This window comes from Ambystoma mexicanum, chromosome 9 (assembly GCF_040938575.1).
Source record: "Ambystoma mexicanum isolate Mex_15411 chromosome 9, UKY_AmexF1_1, whole genome shotgun sequence".
NCBI lineage: Eukaryota > Metazoa > Chordata > Amphibia > Caudata > Ambystomatidae > Ambystoma > Ambystoma mexicanum.
In genome coordinates, this window is record NC_090931.1 from 581,045,625 (window position 1) to 581,067,765 (window position 22,141).

The 22,141-nt window shown below is 47.3% G+C and overlaps 1 protein-coding gene across 1 annotated transcript in view; it reads right to left on the reverse strand.

The window, feature by feature from the left end:
• NLE1 (notchless homolog 1) overlaps positions 1 to 22,141 on the reverse strand; it is a 300,266-nt gene that overhangs the window by 7,090 nt on the left and 271,035 nt on the right. Inside the window, exon 12 of the mRNA XM_069615187.1 lies at positions 18,986 to 19,056. Coding sequence (XP_069471288.1) covers positions 18,986 to 19,056 — 71 coding nt within the window. The remainder of the gene's footprint in view (positions 1 to 18,985; positions 19,057 to 22,141) is intronic.

Sequence of the window (22,141 nt, forward strand, 5' to 3'; positions counted from 1 at the left end):
AGTTACAGGTAAGTAACTTGTTCCTTCTCCAGCATGGGGTCTGGCATGGATTCACATGCTCATGAATATAGGAATACATAGCAGTACACACATGCACAACCACGGGAGGTGGCAAAGGCTCAACATTAAGCATTACATCAAAACTCAACATTAAGCATTGCTTACCTCCTCACCAGGCTCACCTTAAGCGAACAGGTTGCGCAGCACTGCTTGGCCGACCCTGGACTCCTCCCTGGAATCCCGGTCAACACAGTAGAATCTCGTGAAGGTGTGCGTCGACCTCCACGTAGCAGCTCTGCAGATGTCCAGCAGGGGCACACCAGACAAGAACGCCGTGGTAGCAGCGATAGCTCTGGTCGAATGGGCTCTCGGACGGCCGGGCAACGGTCGGTTTGTCAACCAATGACAGTGCATGATGCAGCCGGAGAACCATCTGGAAATGGAAGCCTTCGAGAGAGCCTTCCCTTGGTTCAAAGGTCCAAAGTTCACAAACAGCTGTGATATCCTCTGAAAACTCTTTGTTCGGTCCACGTAGAACTTCAGCGCTCTAGCTACATCCAGCAAGTGTAAAGTCCTCTCGGCCGGCGACAAAGGCGATGGGAAAAAGACTGGTAACACCAAGGGCTCGTTGAGATGGAAGTCCGACGGCACCTTGGGCATGAAGGAGGGGTGCGTCCTCAGCACTACCCTCGTATCGTGAAAGGTCAGGTATGGAGGCTTGCAGGATAGCGCCTGGATCTCTCCCACGCGTCGTGCAGAGGTGATGGCCACCAGGAGCGCTGTTTTCCACGCCAGAAACTTCAACGGGGCCGAATGCAATGGCTCGAATGGCGGACCCATGAGCCTGGTCAGCACCACGTTGAGCTCCCACGCCGGGGCTGGTGCCTTCACCGGCGGGAATGATCGAAACAGTCCCTTCATAAATTACTTAACCAGGCGATGAGACCACAGGGATGATCGCCCTGTAGTCCTGGTGTATCGGGAAATCGCTGCCAGGTGTATCTTGATTGAAGCGTGAGATAGTCCAGCTTTGGCTAGCGGCAGTAGGTACGGCAACACTTGAGGGGCCGTAATCCGCAGAGGGTTAATCTTCTGTGCCCGGCACCAGATTGAGAACCTCTTCCATTTATGTCCGTAGCACTTAAGAGTTGAGGACGCCCTGGCCTTCGCAAGAACCTCTCTGCAGTCGGCCGGGATATCATACCCTCCAAACTCTAGTGCTGCAGGAGCCAGGCCTGCAAGTTCAGCGACTCTTGGTCGTGATGAAGAATGGCGCCTCCTTCTCTGGAGAGAAGATCTGCGTCCGTCGACAGCTTGACTGGTGGGGACGCTGACAAGTCCAGATGGTCCGGGAACCAGATCTGTCTCGGCCACGCCGGTGCGACGAGGATCATTCTGCACCGGGACTTCTTGAGCTGGTTGATGAGTCGGAGCAGCAACGGCAACGGAGGGAACGCATATAGGAACATGCCGTCCCAGGGGAACGAGAAAGCATCGCCCATGCTCCTCGGTTGGGGAAACCTGCTGACAAACCTCTGGCACTTGGAGTTTGTCGCTGTTGCGAACAGGTCGATCTGGGGTTTGCCCCATCGCTGAAGGAGTCGGTCCACTTGGTCCTGGTGTAGTTCCCACTCGTGGCACGAGCGCAGCTCTCTGCTGAGTGAGTCTGCAATGGTGTTTTTTATCCCTGCCAGATGAAACGGCACCAGAAACATCCCTTGAGCAACGGCCCAATGCCACAGATCCTGGACTTCCTTGGATAGGGCTGCTTCCGGATGTAAAACATTGTGGTGGTGTTGTCGGTGAAGGTCCTCACTACCTTGCCCTTGAGGGACGGGAGAAAGGACCTGAGGGCCCAGAACACTGCCCGGAGCTCCAGGATGTTGATGTGGAGCGGCTTCTCCTCCGGGAGCCAAAGGCCTCTCGCGTGGAGATCTCTGGTGTGCGCTCCCCAACCCTCCAGGGAGGCATCCGTCGTCACCGTCACCTGGTGGGCAGGGGTCTGAAAATCTGTTCCTGTCGCCAGATGAGCGTGGGTGCCCCACCACCGGATCGCTCGACGGAAGGTCTCGTTGAGAGGGATCCTGTCTTCGAAGCTGCCCGTTGCTTGTATCCAGCGGGTGTCGAGGAACTCCTGTAGAGGCCGCATCCAAAGCCTGCACAGGCGCACAAGATATATGCAAGAGGACATCATCCCGAGGAGGGACTTGATGGACCTCACCTTGGCCACGTTCGTGGCCAGCAGACGCTGCACTTTGCCTAGGGTGGCCTTTGTCCTTTCCTCCGATGGTGAGGCCAGACGTGCCACTGTGTCGAGCTTGGCTCCCAGAAACAGTGCGACTTGCGAGGGGACCAGGTGGGACTTGGGGAAGTTGATGGAGAACCCCAGGTCCATGAGTAGCTGGACGGTCTTCGCTGTGTGTTCCACGGCGAGCTCCCTTGTCCTTGCGCGGATGAGCCAATCGTCCAGGTAGGGGTAGACGTGGATCCCCTGTAGGCGCTGCCGCGCTGCTACTGGAGCGAGGCACTTGGTGAAAACCCTGGGTGCCAATTTCAGTCTGAACGGGAGGGCCTTGAACTGGTAGTGCCGCCCTTGGACCACGAACCTGAGGAACCTTCGGTGTCCTTTTAAAATGGGGATGTGAAAGTATGCATCCTCCAAATCCAATGACGACAGGAAATCGCCCTCCTCCAGCTGTCCCAGAAAGTGCTGGAGGGTGACCATCCGGAACTTCTGTGCCTTGATGTACTTGTTCAGTCGTCGCAGGTCCAGGATGGGTCGCCATCCTCCTGTCTTCTTTCTCATGAGGAAGTACCTTGAGTATACTCCGGAGCCCCGGAGCCTCTTCGGGACGAGCTCGATGGCACCTTTTTTGAGCATCGCCCTGACCTCCAACAGCAGATGAGGGGCGTGATTTTCCTTCCTGACCAAGGGTGGAATGCGGGGGCAATTTTTTAGGAATTCGAGGGCGTGCCCCTGGGCCAGGGCATCCAGCACCCAACGGTCGGTGGAGATGTACTCCCACACGCTGACAAACTTCGCCAGCCGGCCTCCCACCGGGGTGCTTCGGTGGGGACCCGACACCACAGTCGGTTCAATCTTGCTTGGAGGACGCCTTGCCGCCTTGGCCTCCCTGGCGACGACGGCAGGGTCCACCTGACTTGCCTCGTCCTCTATAGGCTTCCTGCGACGAGGAGCGGGCCGCCGAATCCCTTGGAGGCACCCTGCTTGCCTCTGGTGCTCCAAAAGGATGGCCTTCGTTGCCAGAGAATGCCTAGGGCCTTAGCTGTCTCCATGTCCGCCTTGATCGCTTGGAGGGACTCATCCACTGTTTTCCCAAACAGATTGTTCAAAACCTTGGCTTGTACGTCCTGTCGGAAATCCGTCGCCTTGAGCCACCCTCGTCTAAGGCAAACACCGTTGCCTAGCTGGCGGAAACCAATGTCGGCAATGTCCATTGCCACCGTTATGGCGTGGTCCGACGCCACCTCGCCTTCTTGCAAGATCTCCAGGGCCTTGGCCCTCTTGTCGTCCGGTAGGAAGTCCAACAGGGAGGGCGATCTTGTACCATAACTCCCTGTCGTAGCGGGCCACGATCACGAGGGTAATCGTTGTTGTCGCCGACGAGATAACTCGTCGTCCCATTGCGTCCAGCTTCTTTCTTTCGTCGTCCGGCGGGGAAGTTGACGGTGAGGCCGATGCCCCCCCTGCTGAGACGACAGAGTCAGGGGTCGGTTGTGCCCTAAGGCACAAAGGGTCTGCGTAGGTGACCCGGTACGTCTTCTCGTACCGATCCCTCTTGGCAGGCGTCGTAGACGGGTTCTTGAGAAGGGTGAGACTCTCGTCCCAGATGTCATCCAGCAGAGGCACGGCGAGGACTGTTTTCCTCTTGGCCTCGTGCCGTTGGTAAGGGAAACCTTCCTTCTTCTCTTCGGGGCAGAGCTGGAAAAGCTTGGATGCCCTGGTGATCATTGCATGGAAAGATCCGATCTCGTCGGGCGGGTAGGCCCGGGCTGGGGGCGATGGGAGCTCCGTCCCGTCGTCGGTACCCGTCGTGGCTTTGTCCGTTCCCATGTCATCCCCAGGAACGGGGGACGTGGGCAAAGGTTGAGTAGGCCACAAGGGCTGAAAAGGCGGGGCTGGATGGATCCGTCTTTTCTTGTTTGGGGGGCTTCCCGCCGGGCCTGGCTCTGGCTTCTTCGTCGAGCCTGGTTCCGGTTCCTCCGTCGGTGGTAAGGGCAAACTCGTCCTTATCTCCGAACATAAGGATTGTATTGCCAACAAAATAGCCGCCGAGTTGTCCTGCAGCTCCGGGAGCGACGGGTGACTAGGAGCCTTGCCAGTGCCGCCGTCGCTCTCGTCGTCCCCTTCGTCAGGATCCCTCCCGTGGGAACGGGCCTCTTCGACGCCCTTGTCGAGGCCCTCTAAGACTTCTACACCAGCTCCTCTTCGGATGCTGTGTCTGTGTCCACAATAGCCACCGTTCCCCCCCTCTTTTTCCGCCGGGGTATTCACGGGGGTCTTTTCGATGGGTCTGAAAGAGTCTTCCCTCCGCAGAGGCAGGGAGACTCTGGGCCCCAAGGTCATCTCCACTGGAGTAGCCTCCACAGGCTGCGCCAGGGCCGCTGTGACTTCCTCGATAGAGGCCTTGGCCGGGTGAATCAAGGCCTTTACCACCTTCTGTGGGCCTGTGGCCTCCACCTTGGGGGGGAGGGTCACCGCCTCACTCCCTCTCGGCTGGATCTTTCGAGCTCGATCGGGGCCTCTCCAGAAGCTTCGCCGGGTTCTGGGCCTTCCTCTTCCCTGAGCCAGAGCGTTGGCTCCTGGTTGACGGCGCTGGAGAGGATGCGCCCTGCCTGGCAGCCGAGGAGCCCGACCGTTCGGCGCGCCCGGTGCCCGCGGACTCGCAGTGCTTTGCCTTCTGTTGGGCCCCCGTCGCCGGGGTGCCCTCACAGGACTTAGAAGACCGCTCAGACTTCTTCTTCTTCTCACCTGACGGGCTCTTTCCTTCCAGCTAGTTGGAGAGACGAAGGTGTCGGTCCTTGATGGTCCGTGCCGGCATGTTCCTGCAGAACGCACAGTCCTTCTCCATGTGCGTTTTGTCCTCATGAAGGCAGTAGAGACATTTCGAGTGCTCGTCCTCCTTGAACACATTCTGCAGCTGGCATCCAGGGCAAACCCTGAACAGCTTTCCGGGCGTCGAGTTTCCCTTCTCCTGGGCCATGTTCGGGTAGGCCGCAGAAACTCCTGGACTCCTCCAAGAACCCTAACTCGACGAAATCTTCACCCTTGAGGGGCGTAGAAAAATCTGACACGGATCCGCGTTAATCGGATGTAGAGACGGTGGAGCTTGAGGCTCCATTTGACCGAAAAATTAGAAATTCTCATTCAAAAAAGTGGGAAAACGCAGCAAAAGCTCGAGAGCTAAACACAAGGACTCCCAACACTTGAGCGTGCGGTAAACATCTGAGGATGGCTGCCAGAGGCGGGGCTTAGGGAGAGGGCACTCATTGGCTGGGGGCAGTATGACCCAGAGACCAGGGATGTGTTACTACCGAGAAAGAAAGATCAGAGACGAAACTGATACTGATTTTTTCTTTACCGAGGATTCCCAGCCTGACGACGGGGACTATTCATGAGCATGTGAATCCATGCCAGACCCCATTGCTGGAGAATAGTCTAGACACGCTGCACTCTATAATGCTGGGTTATGGGGACGTGTAGCGGTGAAACAAATTGGAAATTACAGAAAGATTTTTAAAGCATGCACTGAATTTACCTGGGGGTACTCCGACCATCCCACTTCATAAGGACACAGGTATAGGTTATATCTGCTAAATGATTGTTAGCAGGCCCCTGTCTTATTGAATTCACAGCTGGAGTACTCCTGCCTTGATTAAATATAGGGAGGCAACTCCAGGATGTACTAGGGTAGGGGGGTCAAAATGCTGCCCTGGTTAAACAAGTGAAAAATCATCATTACCTGGGCTTTGATAATCACTGGATGAACCATTACACAATTGTCCCTATGCACAAAATATTGTTAACCTTGCAAATACAACATAGGTTCTTAATCAAAGACATGAGAAAGAGCCTGCGTAGTTCACTTACAGCCCATTACTGGGATTGTAAATGTCTAGTAGGTTATGCATACATTGTATTTGGATTACCCTGGTCCAAAATTGGCACTTTCGCTATTTTTAAAAATTCAGGGCAGGCATTTTGTCATTAACAACATTTACAATTAGCTGGGGGTCAAATGGTACTGACTTATGCCCACACTGCATTAATGCGAGAGTCGGTCCCACACTTACTGTTCTGCCCAAGGTATAAGGCTTTGTATCTTTTCCACAAGCCTACATCCAGGGGTTTATATCTACAAATCACCTCATCAAGTAATGTTACTCTGCAATTTAAGATTGCCTTGATAAGGACCAAGGACGGTCCAAACACGTGTCGTCTACAGAATAACAATTGTTTGCTTAGAACCACTAGTGTCGGCTTGCTGTTATGAACTAAGACATGAATGTCTTAAACAAATACTTTCCCAGCGAATGTGATAAGTGCTCTCTCCTGTAGATTTGTGGAAATCTTACTTGGGACGGCAGGGTACCGTCCCACTTGAACCCCCACACATGCAGCCGGGTCAAATTAATTCCTTTTGATCAGTGCAGTGGTGCCCTCATTCTAGTGCCCCTACTGGTCACTCTGTTTTAGGAGATGTTACTTCAAACCTTTTTTGTTAGGGACAAATCTGCAGAGTCACACCGCAGCCTATCTGTATTGTAAGCAAACAGTGAACGTGGCTTTTAACTTTGCGGTGATTAAGTATATTTATAAAGCCTGGCTGTTTAGGAGGAAAGTGATGTAAATAGTTATCTCCAAGCATAATAAAGTTAATTAATATGAATTTTTGAAGGGTTCTTTTTTCAGTTATTTGTGTTTTTTCTAATAGTATTAACATATATAGCTGTACATGACATTTGATTAACTTTGTACTAAATAAGCACATGACACTTTAAATTGCACAATAGTAGTTCTTTTTAAATGAACTATTCTGTTAGTATTATGCATACCACTATTTTTCTGTACTGGATCGTATTTGAATGCTGTTTTGTGATAGTATTATGTATCTTATTTTATTTGTTTATAGATCTTATACTTTGGGATTTTAAGGTCTTATTTAGATCTCTGAACCATTGAATGTTTTAATCTTTGATGTTTTTTAAATTAGCTGGTATCAAGTTTAATTCATTTGACCTCCAAGTGTGTTGAGGTGCTGAAAAACCACAAACAAAAAAGGCTAATAATCATTGCAAAGATGTGATGAAAATGTCATCTTATAAAGCAATATAGCCAAATTAAACTTTAAAATAGATGTATCCTGGCAACTTTTATCATCTGTATTTTTAAATGGTGTAATCGTATTTGATGAGATGGTTCTTTTTTGGCAAGTTGACAAAATAAAGTTCACTTTGATTGATTGGTTTAGGTGTGTTCAGGGCCTGACTACCCTATACATTTATGTTCTCATTTCTCTCTACAGGCCTGCCTTCTCTCTTCATTCCCAATCTCATCTCCATATTGCAGTCGCCAAGTATTCTTGTGTTCAGTCCTGTTACTGTTCATTGCTTGGCTTCTAAGCACTAGAACAAACTTCCAGTCTCTAACAGATGGTAATTTTCTTTTTCTATTCTTCGGTCACTATTTAAAGAGCATTTTCTTTCACTTTCTTCTTCCTAGTTCCTCATATTATTGTACGTATTGTCATACTACTAATTATATACATACCTACTTTGTTATGTGCATTGGCGAAGACCTGAAAATACTTTTGGTCCGATTTTTTTCACCACTCTGTGCGTCCCTACCACCTTCCCTTCTAACACAATGTCACCCTCCCTCATCTGAACAGGACTTATCGTGTCCAAAAGCCCAGGATGATGCAGGGGGCTTTGCATTCCCTGCTGCTATTTCTAAGCCATTTAAAAAGCAAGTCAAATCAAAAATTGATTTCAGACAGCACCCCCCAAAAAAAAATAATATCACATAAAAATGTAATACATAATATCAAGATATTTACTGACCCCATAATCAAAGGTATAAAAAATAAGAAAATAAAAAGCACCCTATGCAGCCAGGGTGCACATCCTTCTTAAAATGGAAAGCTTGAGTCACCTCCCTGCCCTGTCGCAGCGAACTTTGGCGTAGTTGTAATCGTGGAGGTGCTAAAAAGCAATTCATAGGTTCGAAGGGACCAAGATCTGTGGATAATACATCTCAGAGGATGGTGCAGTGCTCAGAATCAAAAGTAGTTTTAAGGTGAACAAACATCACACCACATGAAGCCTAAGTATTTGGTCCAAGGTATCAATACAGTTCTATAACTTAAATGACTGCCCATTATACCGAATATTTCATCATTTCTAAAAATCCACCAACATTCACACAGCCAGAGCCATTATTTAACAGCCTAGTCATGAGCAGGAATGACAGAAGCCTTTTTGTTCTTTTGCAAATCCTCTCCTGATATGTCACAACACGTGCCCTATAATCTCCTAGCACTTTTATTTATTTATTTTATTTATTTGTATTGCGCCGGTAGCTCTCGAGCTTCGGGGCGCAGAGACAAGAACACGAAAGACAAATGACAAACAAAATACACGTAGCACTCCCCTCCTTCGTTCCAGCCCCAGTTACCAAGTCAGTCACTGCTCCATTCATTTGCAGGTCCTTTGAGCTACGCTTCAAAAGCCCTGTTCTTGGGGTTGGGGGAATTTCCATTTCACCTTGTGGTGTTGAGACCCATTTCTTTCGCTTCAGAAATGTGCAAGGCTGATCCAATCCAGCACTGATTTTGGCTTCCGAACAGCGACAAGAGCCAATTGTCCATCATTTGCATTCATATCTATAATAATTACATACAATATGCGGTCTCTGTATTGTCTTAACCATTAACAAGTGTTCGGACAGAATTCTATTTATGGGGTTCTTTTGTCCCATGTTATGGTACCCCTAAACATTTTGCCTTTTTTGGGTTGGTTTTCCTGGGTCTTGGACTTTATTTTTGTGGTCAGAGCGAATTCTACCGAAGCCCCCTCTGTCAATGCAACCCTTTCTTGTGTGATGTCCTGTGGTAGCCCATATGCCTCCTAGGACGAGCATCCTATTTTATTTCTATCACCTTACAAGAGTGTTGGGGAGTAGGCTGGCGGTAGCTGTAATTTAGGTTTGGTTTCATGAGGGGTGCAGTCATTTTTACTGCATGAGTAGCCTAATGTACTAGTATGGTAGCAGTTGGGGTATCTAGTGGGTCAGAAGAAAGACACAGACATGTGACATGCTTCAGGATGGTTTATTAAAATAAGGTCCTGACTTTCCCTATCACTATCAGTGGTCCCTACCTATCTTACTAAGGTACTCGTCATTCAGTCATTCAAATAATAAAGTCCACTGTCCAAAACTAATCTAGCTGACCCTACCACTGTGTAAACTAACTTAGGTTTGGAGAATGACCCCCTTCTCCTTAGGTAGCTTCTAGTATCAGTCTATAAATCAATACAGGATCCTTAAATATTCTCTCGCTACCTCTTTGATTAGTCTCTTTAATTCTTCAATGGAGCGTGTGAATATTCTTCTTTCTTTAAGAAGTTCCTTTATGGCTTCCTTACAACAATTAGCCTCTTGTCTGGGCTTCTCAGCATATTCTAGGATTTCCTCGTGGTGTGGGGTGTCTATCCATCTTAGAGTATTATCATTCAACTCACTTAGGTCTATGCAAACTTGCATCTCTTGTACTGTTTGGTCCCTCTTTCAAGGTGCTATCACTGGCTCCCCATTCTTATTTTTCAGCTTTTCAATAGTTTGCTCGCTCCTGTTACCACACTAAGTTTAAAGTAAACTCTTTTCCCTTCTCCCAGGGAATTGTAATCACTGGTCTTTCTCTTGCTTTATTCAATAGCTTGTTCCTTCGTGATATCAGACTTTATCTTACTTTGTTTCAAGATTAACTTCCTTTCAAGATTAGTACTGAGAAAAGTTGGCTGTGCGATATAGTGATTCTCCCTTCGACGCCACCCGCAACTCCTAGTTACCTTCTTCCCAGACGCAATATGTCTTCCGGAGTCGGGTTTCTCAGGAATCATTTTCACTTAGTTTCGCTTGCCAGTGCCTTTCCTTTGCCAGCATCGGTTTTCTCTGGTCTTCCCTCTTGGCCTGGTTTCTCATCTCTTCTCGGCTCTCAGCTATGAGACCAGGTCCTGTGTGGCTACGCATACACAATGGTATTGGAGAAGAAGGTTAGACCAGCGCTCTACCTCAGATCCTCGACTGTGGTCTCGCCACCAACTATTCCTGCTAGGTGCAGGTGTTGCGTGGCTCAGGATCTCCCTAGGCCGATGTCTGTGCGTTTTACATTTTTTATTTCTCTTACTTTGTTTTTGAACCTACCTTAATGTACTCGTTTCAGTAGATTGGCTATTTTTAATTAAAGAGACATATTCCTTTTCAGTAGCATAATTACATCTCTGTAGAGTATCTTCATCCCAGTTTTGCTGTAAAATGGTTTCAGATATTTCAGAGCATTCCATGTAAGCCATCATGTGTACAGGTTTATGGAGTTCCTCACAGGAATGGGAGTCCTTGTCCTGCAAAGCGGAGTCTCTCGTGGCTGTGGTCCCACCTGCTGCTACCCAGGTATACAGAGGGTATTGTGGAGCTAGCTCACCTATCGAAGCCTCACGGCAGCGATTTGGGGGGACGAATTCCCTTGATTCGTCACAGGTATTAATGCATTTGAAGCCAGACTCCCAGCCGTTTTGTTTTGTGCCAACCCTTTGTCATGGTGCAGGCCCAAAATGACAGTTAATCTGATGTGGGCTCGATGTGAGCCTTGCCCTGCACTCTCCAGAGATGTAAACAGGCCTAGCTTTGCTTCCTGCTTCAAATCAAGCCAAATACACATCCTGTGGGTGGACTTCAGTTTTCTGCAGTTTTTAGGCCCACCGTAACTGGCAGGCCCTCAAAGTGTGTGTGTCTCCCTGGTATGTGACTGAAAGGCTAGTTTAGGCCAGCCCGTGTGTTCCACGAAGGAGGACGGCGGCTTCTGCGGACCAGATTTGGTCATACTGGCAGGACCATGCCCCTTTTTCCATTGCATCTGGTTTCTTCCTTAGCTGATGGAAATCCTTCAAGGCCCCTTCCTCATTCTCCTACCGGATCACCGTACTGGAAGCCTTGTGCTGGGGCCATTTCTTGATTGCTGCTGTGTTTCCCCACAAAATTATCCTTGACCTAGTGCTTCGAAATAGGAAGCCTCCATGGCCTGGAAGAGTGGTGGATTGCCACTAATCTGCCTGAGAACAGCCTCCAGCCATATCGGCTCGACTCAATCCATTGTTCTGATTGTGCATTGGTTCTTTGCAGGTTGGCTGCCCAGAATGCCCCTCAAGCTGTCTGGATCTTCCTGGCAGGATTCCTCAAGTGTTCATGGCGCTTTCTCTGTTGCTGTTTTTGCTCCCGGCTCGTGCGTCACCCTCCTGGGAACAAAGATTAGTCCTTCTTGTTGTAAGTCTTCGTCATCACTGGTCCGGGGTTCCGGATTCTTGTAACCGCTCTGTAAAACAAGCTGTGTACTAATCGAGTTTCCCCACTGTCTCCGAACTGAATATTCAGTGACTGGGGCTGTATTTGTCCCCAAGTCATGCGATCCTGATATATTCTTCAGGATTGTCTTCAGTTGTCCCCTGGGTCCAGGAGTACTGACGATTTGCAGGCCCCTTCTATAGTGAATCACCCTTGACTTTCAATGGCACAAATCCTGCTTCGCATCTATCCTTGTCCAACTGGCTGGGCCGCCAACTTGGAACTAGGGCTCTTCAAGTGTGGTCTCCACTCGTGTTCTGTGGGGTTGGTAGACCTGGGGCTTATCTAGCTTTAAGTTATAACAGTGTTTTGTCTATGTACTTTGCCCAGTTTATTCCTGTGGGGAAACGTTCTACCAGTGCTCCAGATAAGATTTTGAGGTGGGAGTATTTTACTCTCTATTTTTAAACTTTGAGAGTAAATGTGATTTTAAGAGAGTAAAAATGCCTTTTCTCCTTCTCAAGAGTAAAATGTATGCGACATCCAGCCGACATGTGAAAAAGCTGTATGGAAATCATTACTATGTGGCAGCTTTCTACATTGTGACAGAATACACCTTTCATTACGTTTGGTCATTTGATGTCTCCTGTATATATTTAAATGTTGAAATCACAAAAACCTAGCCAATTATATAGTAAAGCATACATGAATTTGTATTGCGTGTTTTGAGATTCGATAGCAGAATTGTCTTTTGATGTTTAATGAAAGTCCTCATTTCCTGGAGCTATTACTACCTAATGGTATGCCTGCCAAAGTTATGATACAACAGTGCAGAGAGGCAAGGACTCCATGCTAAATTCTTGATCTAATATAGTGGTCAAATGGTTATTTATATAGCTCTTTTGGCGAAGTGCTTTGCATAGAACATATTTATCACACTTACCTCCAAACCAAAGTCAGTACTCCTTTATCGACCTCGAAAGGATGAAAGGCTGAGATGGACCGGGATTCGAACCCGCAAACCAGAGATCACGCAGAGATTGAAGCAACAAGTGCTCAACTGGCTGAGCTATCTTACTGGCTAACATCCTTCAGAGGTTGGTTAACTGATTATCGACTGAGGTATAATGATCACAGTACCTAGATGTATGACGAACCATTTATGAAGCGCTACATGAAGTTAAATACCTATCTGGATTATCACAGGGACAGGTTTTGCTGAGTTTCTATTTAAATTACCAATGTAACTTTCATTTGTTTGTTTTTGGCAGCGCTTGCACTTTCTTGAGAGTCAGGTTTTGGATGTTTGGATTTGAGAGGCTAGAACACCTGTGATCAGTGTAATGACAATTACCCTTGAGCAAAGACTCTGCTGCCACTGACCATTTACAGTAATATACCCCATTGACTGCAAGGTTGAATAGATGTAAACTTAACTGCGCATAGTCATCATTTTGCACAATGTTTTTATAATTAGACTGTAAATTAAATTAGAAGTGTAAAAATTATCTGCCTCTGCATGACTATGCACACAGCACCGGAACTCTGAAAAATACAATTGTGCAATACTGGTTTGCTTTCACTGGAAAAAAAAAGCATAACTTGTTAAAAAAAAAAAAAAATCTCAATTGCATTTTAGTTTTCCATTTTATTAATTATATAATCCTAAAATTCTAGGAAAACATGCACAGTGCTCTGAAGCTGAATGAAAAGAAGCCATTCCCTTTATCGGTGTGCAGTTTATTTTTTTGAAAGGCTTCAGAGAAATCCATTTGGTTTCAGAGGTGGCTTGCAATTACATCCATGTAGATAAAAATCACAAGAAGCCTTCTAGTTTCTGTCAAGTAACCTGACCTTCGCACTGCCCTCTACTCTAAACCTGTGTGTAAATGTACCCAGGAAAATAATAAAGTTGGCGTATTTACAAGTATTCATGCGTAAAAAGGCCTAGTACTCGCCTTATCTGGAGCCCTGCGTTCTACAATCGTTTAAACTCCTACCAAGTGACTAAGAAGGAATACTTAACTGATTTTTTACATGTTTCCTGGGTCCCGTAAATAAAGCCTAGCTCACTTTTAAGTCGGACCCGAGTGCCAGGAAGATTCTTCGGACTTCCATGAAGCAGGACTGACCAACCCTGAGCCACCTCAACAGAGTGCTGGACCCCAGATGGGAGGAAGGTCTGAAGTGGTATCCGAGAACCGATGTGTTGCTATTTTCTGTCAGACGCGAGGAGCTGAAACCACAAGTGCTGATGAATTGAAGTTTGCCCATTGCTGCAGCTGACCTTCCTATTGCAGTGCAGGAGTCCCCAGATGTCCTCCGTCTTGTCCCCACAACTGAGGCCCAGGAAGAAAAGGATCTGCAGAGCTGTACAGGAACAGAAGCCAGCTGGAACCATTTCTTCTAACCAAAGGTACTGTAAAGTTAACAGGACTTAACTCTTATGGTGTAGCCTTATGTGCTCTCAGTTGAGACTTGTCTTGATTAATCTTGCAGAGTTGCTTGCATCTTTGCCCTTCACAAGCATCACAGCTTGTGGCCCATCAAGTGAATCTTATTTCTACAAATGTTTCTAAAAACATTGTGCAAGACTTTTACTTACCTGCAAAGAAGATCTTCAGCTCCACTAGACTTTGTTCAACTAACACTGGCTGTCCTGGCTCCCTGAGAGACTCGTCTTACCTCCGACTCTGTGCCTTTACCTTTCCCCCCCAAGAAAGGGTTAAATTTACTTGACATTGGAAGGTTTAGAAAGTACTTACCTGTTTATGAATTAGTTGTTAACGTTTGTTTTATTCTCCAATCTAACCTTTGCACCAACCTCAGTATTGCTCTAAATGTACCAGTGATGACATGCATTACTTACGGAAATAGCATTTCTGATGAATGTATCTGCTTAGAATCACATGCTGTGCATATAGTCCGACATCCAGTGGTAACCGCAGAGTATTGCATCTTGTCTTTCGTGGATCGAAAGGGGACGTCGACATGTGCGTGCCTGTAACACTATCCCCAACGTGACGTGTAGTGTACCCAAAATCGAACACGCGCCAAGGTCCCTCCCATTGTATTGCCATGAGGGAGCCTAATGACTATCATGAGTGAGTACATAAAAGAGAGAAAGTAGTAAGACATCTATGTTCCTTCCACCAGAGCAGCGAGGAAGGGTGGGAGCATGTGAATCTAAGCAGATACAATCATCAGAAATGCTATTACGGTAAGTAATGCATGTCTTCTGATGCTTGTTAATCTACTTAGAATCACATGCTGTGCATAGACTAGCGAGCAGTACCCGGAGTTGGAGGTAGGTTGTGAGAAGGAACAGTAGTGGAAAGATGTATTAGTACTGCTTGTCCGACCTGAGAATCAGTCCTAGAATGAGTGTCTATGCAATAGTGTTTTGTAAAGGTGTGTACAGAATTCCAGGGTGCCACTTTGCAAATGGACTCTAGGGGAACATTTGCAATGAATGCTATGGAAGCCCCAGTGCCTCGAGTAGAGTGTGCTCTAGGCTTGAAGGGCAGTTCTCTCTTAGCAAGATAGCAACAGAGTATGATGCAATTGACAATCCACCTTGAGATGGCTGATTTAGAGACAGGATCCCCTTCTCTACCAGCTGCCACTGAAACGAAAAACTGGTTTATCTTTCTTAGTGGTTTAGTTCTTTCCAGGTAAAACAGGACTGCCCTGCGCACATTTAATGTATGTAGGCTTCTTTTGGCCACATTACTGGGGTTCTGGAAGAAAGTAGGCAGTTCTGTTGATTGGTTCACATAGAATATGCAAATAAAGGTATGCGCAAATCGAGGGCGAGTGCGTAGAACCACCTTATCTCTGAACTGTAACGAAAGGGTCTAGAACTGAGAGAGCCTGTAGTTCAATAACTCTCGTTATAGAAGTGATAGCCACTAGGAAGGCTGTTTTATAGGTAAGATAAGATCCTTGAGACTTGCTTCATGCATAGGCTCAAAGGGAGACCCCATAAGTCTAGTCAATACCACATTTAGGTCCCATCTGGGAGCCGGGTTAGAAATGGGGGGATGAATACTTTGAACCCCTTCCATGAAAGTCTTCATAAGGTACTTTCCACCATGACACCTTCTGTTGTGACGTAGTGTAGGATGAGAGAGCAGCTAAGTGAACCTTCAGGGAATTAAAGACTAGGCCTGAGTCTAGTAAGTGAGTCAGGTATAATACAATGTGCGTAGGAGAGCAGTCAATGGGATGGACGCCCTTGGAACTGCACCAGATAACAAAGCGCTTCCATTTACTGGAACAGCAACATGGAACAAGTTACTTACCTGTAACTGTTGTTCTCCAGCATGGGTCTGGCATGGATTCACATGCTCATGAATATTCCCTGTCGTTAGGCCGGGAATCCTCGGTAAAGAAAAAATCAGTATCAGTTTCGTTTCTGATCTGTCTTTCTCAGTAGTAACCAATCACTGGTCTCTGGTTCATACTGCCCCCAGCCAATGACTGCCCTCTCCCTAAGCCCCGCCTCTGGCAGCCATCCTCAGATTTGATAGCACGTAAAGTGGCAGTATGACCAAGTGAAGAGCCGCAGATGGGTAGGAGGGAGGGTATGAACGTGAATCCATGCCAGACCCATGCTGGAGAACAACAGTTACAGGTAAGTAACTTGTTCCTTCTCCAGCATGGGGTCTGGCATGGATTCACATGCTCATGAATATAAGAATACATAGCAGTACACATGCACAACCACGGGAGGTGGCAAAGGCTCAACATTAAGCATTACATCAAAACTAAACATTAAGCATTTCTTACCTCCTCACCAGGCTCACCTTAAGCGAACAGGTTGCGCAGCACTGCTTGGCCGACCCTGGACTCCTCCCTGGAATCCCGGTCGACACAGTAGAATCTCGTGAAGGTGCGCGTCGACCTCCACGTAGCAGCCCTGCAGATGTCCAGCAGGGGCACACCAGACAAGAACGCCGTGGTAGCAGCGATAGCACTGGTCGAATGGGCTCTCGGACGGCCGGGCAACGGTCCGGTTTGCCAACCGATGATAGTGCATCATGCACTATCAGTGCATCATGCACTGATAGTGCATGATGCAGCCGGAGAGCCATCTGGAAATGGAAGCCTTCGAGAGAGCCTTCCCTTGGTTCACAGGTCCAAAGTTCACAAACAGGTGTGATGTCCTCCGAAAACTCTTTGTTCGGTCCACGTAGAACGTCAGCGCTCTAGCTACATCCAGCGAGTGCAAAGTTCTCTCGGCCGGCAATGAAGGCGACGGGAAAAAGACTGGTAACAGCAAGGGCTCGTTGAGATGGAAGTCCAACGGCACCTTAGGCATGAAGGAGGGGTGCGTCCTCAGCACTACCCTTGTATCGTGAAAGGTCAGGTATGGAGGCTTACAGGATAGCGCCTGGATCTCTCTCACGCGTCGCGTGGAGGTGATGGCCAGCAGGAACGCTGTTTTCCATGACAGAAACTTCAACGGGGCCGAATGCAACGGCTCGAATGGCGGACCCATGAGCCTGGTCAGCACCACGTTGAGCTTCCATGCCGGGGCTTGGGCCTTCACCGGTGGGAATGATCAAAACAGTCCCTTCATAAATTACTTAACCAGGCGATGAGACCACAGTGATGACCGCCCTGTAAGCCCTGGTGTATCGGGAAATCGCTGCCAGGTGTATCTTGATTGAAGCGTGAGATAGTCCAGCTTTGGCTAGCGACAGTAGGTACGGCAACACTTGAGGGGCCGTAATCCGCAGAGGGTTAATCTTCTGTGCCCGGCACCAGATAGAGAACCTCTTCTACTTATGTCCGTAGCACTTGAGAGTTGAGGACGCCCTGGCCTTCGCAAGAACCTCTCTGCAGTCGGCCGGGATATCGTACCCCCAAACTCTAGTGCTGCAGGAGAATTTCCTATAGACCACCTCTCTTCGTAGCAGGCCTGGAGGGCATTCCTGGTATCCACAGTCCCTTTGAGTCCAGAAGGAGGAGAATTCAAAGGCAACTCACCATCCACTGTGGATAATGGCGGCTGTGAAAATTAAACACATAACAACAAAATAGCTAGGCAAGGACTGGCAACTGCAAAACATTGCAGGACAATGGTGGGGGGGCGGGGGTGAAAGAGATGGAACACAAATAACCCATATGATTAAATAAAGATACTTTTCTGCATTTGTGTTTGGAGGATGACATGAGAAAGGTAAAGAAATTGAAATATTTAAGAGAATAAAGACTGAGGACTGCAGGTAAGAATTAAATAGGAAGGAACCCTTAAAGGACAAAGGAAAAGCATGTACCTTTAAGAGACAAGCTGTCACGCACCACCGCCCTCACTTATCTCGAATGGGCTGGCACCTGTACCCTTGGTGGCGTTGCCTGGCTTCTAAACAGTGCCACATTTCCTCAGGCACTGGGACACCGAGAGCTATGGTGGACATTGATGGTGCATCACTCACGGGCACTTCCTGGATTGTCTGTACGGCACACGACAATGAAAAGCAGCGTGGTGAAATGAGACGCCGGAAGTATCATGGAGCCATGACAATGGCCTGTGGGAAGACCTCTACGTGCTACTATAAGTAGTAGACGCCACAGTTACTTGGCGTGTATAAACACTCCTCAGTTGCTCCCAGTTCTTCTGCCTACTCCTTCCCTGTCCCTCCATATCCAGTTCTCATTTCTCCTTCAGTCTTTGCTCAGCATTTCAATCCTGGTACCCTTAGGTTGGCTTCCTTTGGATACTGCTGCTTTTGTACAATCTGCCTCCCGGCTCAGTGTTTCACTGCTTCTACACCACGCTAATTCCGGGGGGTGACCCTGTGGTGTGGGGCAACCAGCCGCTGCCCTTTCCAGATGACCCTATCCTCAGGGTGGAAATGGGTTGGCTCCTCTTACTAATCAATCTTTGGAGACCACCTGGATGCACAACGAACCAGCACTACAGACAAGATTGCACTGGCACAACGCTTCTGAGAGCAGGTACACGAAAGACCACATCAACGAGGCCAGGAATTTGACACAAGCCAGTGAATGAACAGAGAAAATTCTGCAGAGCGCCTTATTGGCGCCTATTATGGTAAAGGGACGTGGCAAGAGTCACCCAGATTGTGTGGGCAAAGAGAAGGACACCTGTAACTCTGAAGAAGAGAGGAGTAGAATAAAAGGAAAAATGTGGGCTAAAGGAAGAACAATGTTTAAGCTAAATTTAGGGTTTAAACCCGAATTTTCTTTTAGATGTCTTTCGATGTTCATGCATCTTTTTCTTGTGTACAAATACAGTTGCATCAGCCCAAAGTGGGAAGGATATAAGAATGACATTTAAACTGCAAAACAGAACTAGACCAACAAGTACTTCAAAGGAGGAGGCATGTATACTACTAACCCTACTTAATTCTCAGAGTACGTATGTTTACTTACATCCTTAAGCATTTATCTTTTCCGCCACTGGCCACTCTCTGTCCATCAGGGCTCCAATCCACTGCAAACACCTGGCAACAACAAACCCAATGAAAGACGTTAATGCTACTTGTATTCCTTGTTCGCCATCTTAAACAGTGTCATTAAATGTATAAACCATGAACATTTCTCATATGTGGGATTCCAGAATACATTTTAATAATTGAGCTAAAACTCTGGAGTATCTGAATGTATTGATTTGTATTTCAATCTTACTTTCAAAATGCACACCAGTGCTGTTTCTCACCATCCAAGAAACAAATAAAAAGAAAAACGAGTAAAGAACTCCAACATGTGACACAGTGACTGTTGGAATCAGTTTCTTTTTTCGCAAGTTGCCAAGGAGAGCTCTTTGTTTTTTTGCTTGCAGTTTCAGTAGAGGAGGGTGGATCGTTTATAAATGTAATGAAGCTGCCAATGAGGGGGAAATAGGAGTACGAGTAAGTGCAATTCTTCCTTCTCCATCAAGTGATCTTCATTAATATTCATAACCACTGATGGGAATAGTAAGCGCATGCATTTTACCCGGGAGGTAGGGAAACGGGGCAGAGAAGAAAGCAACACAAAGGAAACGGCATATATTTAAAACAAGCCATTTATAAAGGCATTGATGCCAGAACTGGCACGCAAATGTGTCACTCTCTAAACACTAACGTCTTCTAAGGTACGGGCTGGCTTCGCTGCGATTGCTTTGCAAATGCAGACATGGTGTATGGCACTGGGGCCGCCTTCTTCCCAGAGAGTGGGCCCCAAGCTTGCCCAAAGATGTTAGATAACCTGCAACGAACTTTGCTACCAGAAAGCTATCTGGCAACTACTTAAAAAGGAATTATCCTGATGCACTCCTCTTTTCTCTGACAAGGTAGTGGACTGTGATTTTCTCACATGCTTAAGATGAGGAGGGACCTTTCTGCAGCAGAGGAAACATTGGGGATTTAGGGTGGAAACAAGACTTAATAGGAAAATCTGATATCCCCTCCAGAAACAGAAAACAGGGTAATGTCTTAAGGGCAATACTAATGAGGAGGAATATTGAATACGATTTATACCGCCCAGGGCCTTTAGCTTGCCCAGTCTGCACAGTTGTAATGGCTCCATGAAAGCAACCTTTCAAAGTAGGAATTGAATTGAATGTCAGACTTCTGCCCATTGCTCTCCTGGGTGTGAAAACCCACTCCACTGGTGAATAGATTCCTTTTAAACCCCTAGATATGCCTTAAATACAGGCTACGGAAGAAACAGTTCCTTTTAAGAACGTATTTTTAATGCTGTAAGAGCTAGATTTTATTTTGACCACACAAGATAGTGTAATATTTTCAGAGACACTTCATATCATTGACGCAAAAGCCGTGATGCCTTTCCAGTGGTATCTTCTGCATCAGGGAGTGCACGCATCACGACAGGTGCGCAACTCTAAAGGACTGGACAGCCGAGTAGATGATGTCACAGGGAAATGAGCAGCAGGAACGATCCCAAAGTAGGAAGCAGACAAGAGGTGGGGAAATGAATGAAGGTAAGGAGGCTAGGGCGGAGAGAAGATGTGCAGCCGAGGAAAGAAGGCACGTTAATGCAGGATGAAGAGTACAACCCTCCACAGTTGTTAGTTGTTCAAAACACAGTATATGGAACATGTGCTGGTATTCAACTTCGAAAGGACATTTGGTCAGCAATATTGCACTGTGACTAATGAAGATGATCTGGGTCCCATTCATTGCAAAGCCCACCTACAAAGAACTTTGCCGTTTCGGACTGCCTCAACTTGAGGATCGCTATTGGGGTGAAATGAAATTGACTAAAGAAAATAAGGGGGATTTCTTATCCCCAGGTTTTCAAAAGGGCATTTTGCGTAAGGTTTGCCTTTGATTATCTTGATGTGAAACTTCATTCACGTTTTCTGTAATTGTGAAGAGACTAATGAGCAGTCTTCCTCTCTGGCCAAACACTTCCACTACTCTCCGCCCTTTCCAACTAATCCAGAATGGGACTGCAAGACTGGTCCTTGGCCTCAAGCCCTGGGATCGTATGTCTCCAGCTCTGAAATCCCTTCATTGGCTCCCAGTGGATGCAAGGATTAGGTTTAAAACCCTCAGCATTGTCCACAAGGCTTTCTGGGGCCTGGGCCCAAAATACCTTCAACTATCCCCCATTTAAATACCTCCGCTCTCGAGCCCTGTGCTCCTCTACTTCAAACTCCTTCAGGGTCTGTTGTTTTAAAAAGAAACGAGCTGGGGGTAGATCTCCGTCTTCGGCTGGTGCCTCCCTCTGGAACAGCCTCCCTGCCACCCTGAAACTTGAGGAGAACCATCTCTGGTTCCGGAAGCAGCTCAAGACCTTCCTCTTCGCTTCTGCCTTTGCACCTCCTCTCCCCTGCTGATCTTCTCTCTCTGTACCGTGCACCTGGCCACCCTCTGTCCATCGGGCCCAGGTACCTGCTCACCCTTCCACCCTCCTGCACTGCTTCCTTGCCACCCCTTGCAATGGGGTCTGTATCTGTACCCATACAGCCTCCACCCGCTTTCCTTCTGCACTTATGAGATATCCTCTATCTGACTAACCTAGCACTTTGCAATTGGCTGGCTGTACTACCACTGTTTATTGCCTTTATTAATGTATTTATTTATTGTACTACTTATTTATCCTGTTCTCTCCTCTGTTCCACACTTTCCACTTCACAACCCTTCCATGCACTTGCCCTTTTTCCTTTTCCCATGCACTTGGGCGCTCTTAATGTCACTGGGCCTAGTCAAATCATTGTTTTTGTTCTCCCCTGTTCCTTTCCCCTTTGCCTGGTCGCGCTCTGAAACACTTGTGTACGAGCACGATATAAATATCATATATATCATATCACTACCATCTGTTCTTTCAAGGCTTGCTCGTGGACTCTAGAAAAGGAACTGGTAAGCGCATCCACTTGACTACCTTCTTGCTTGAAAGGAAGACTGAAGTCACATTTTGGCCTCTTCCCATAAAACCAGGTCTTGGTTGTGTCACCAACCCCAAGGGGGTTGTGGATCTTTTGGGACCTTGCTTATACAGCTAATACACAGTGGTTGTAAAGTCTATTTGTGTAAAAAAAACGAGATATTGCCAATTAACACCTTTGAGAGCCAGGATGAT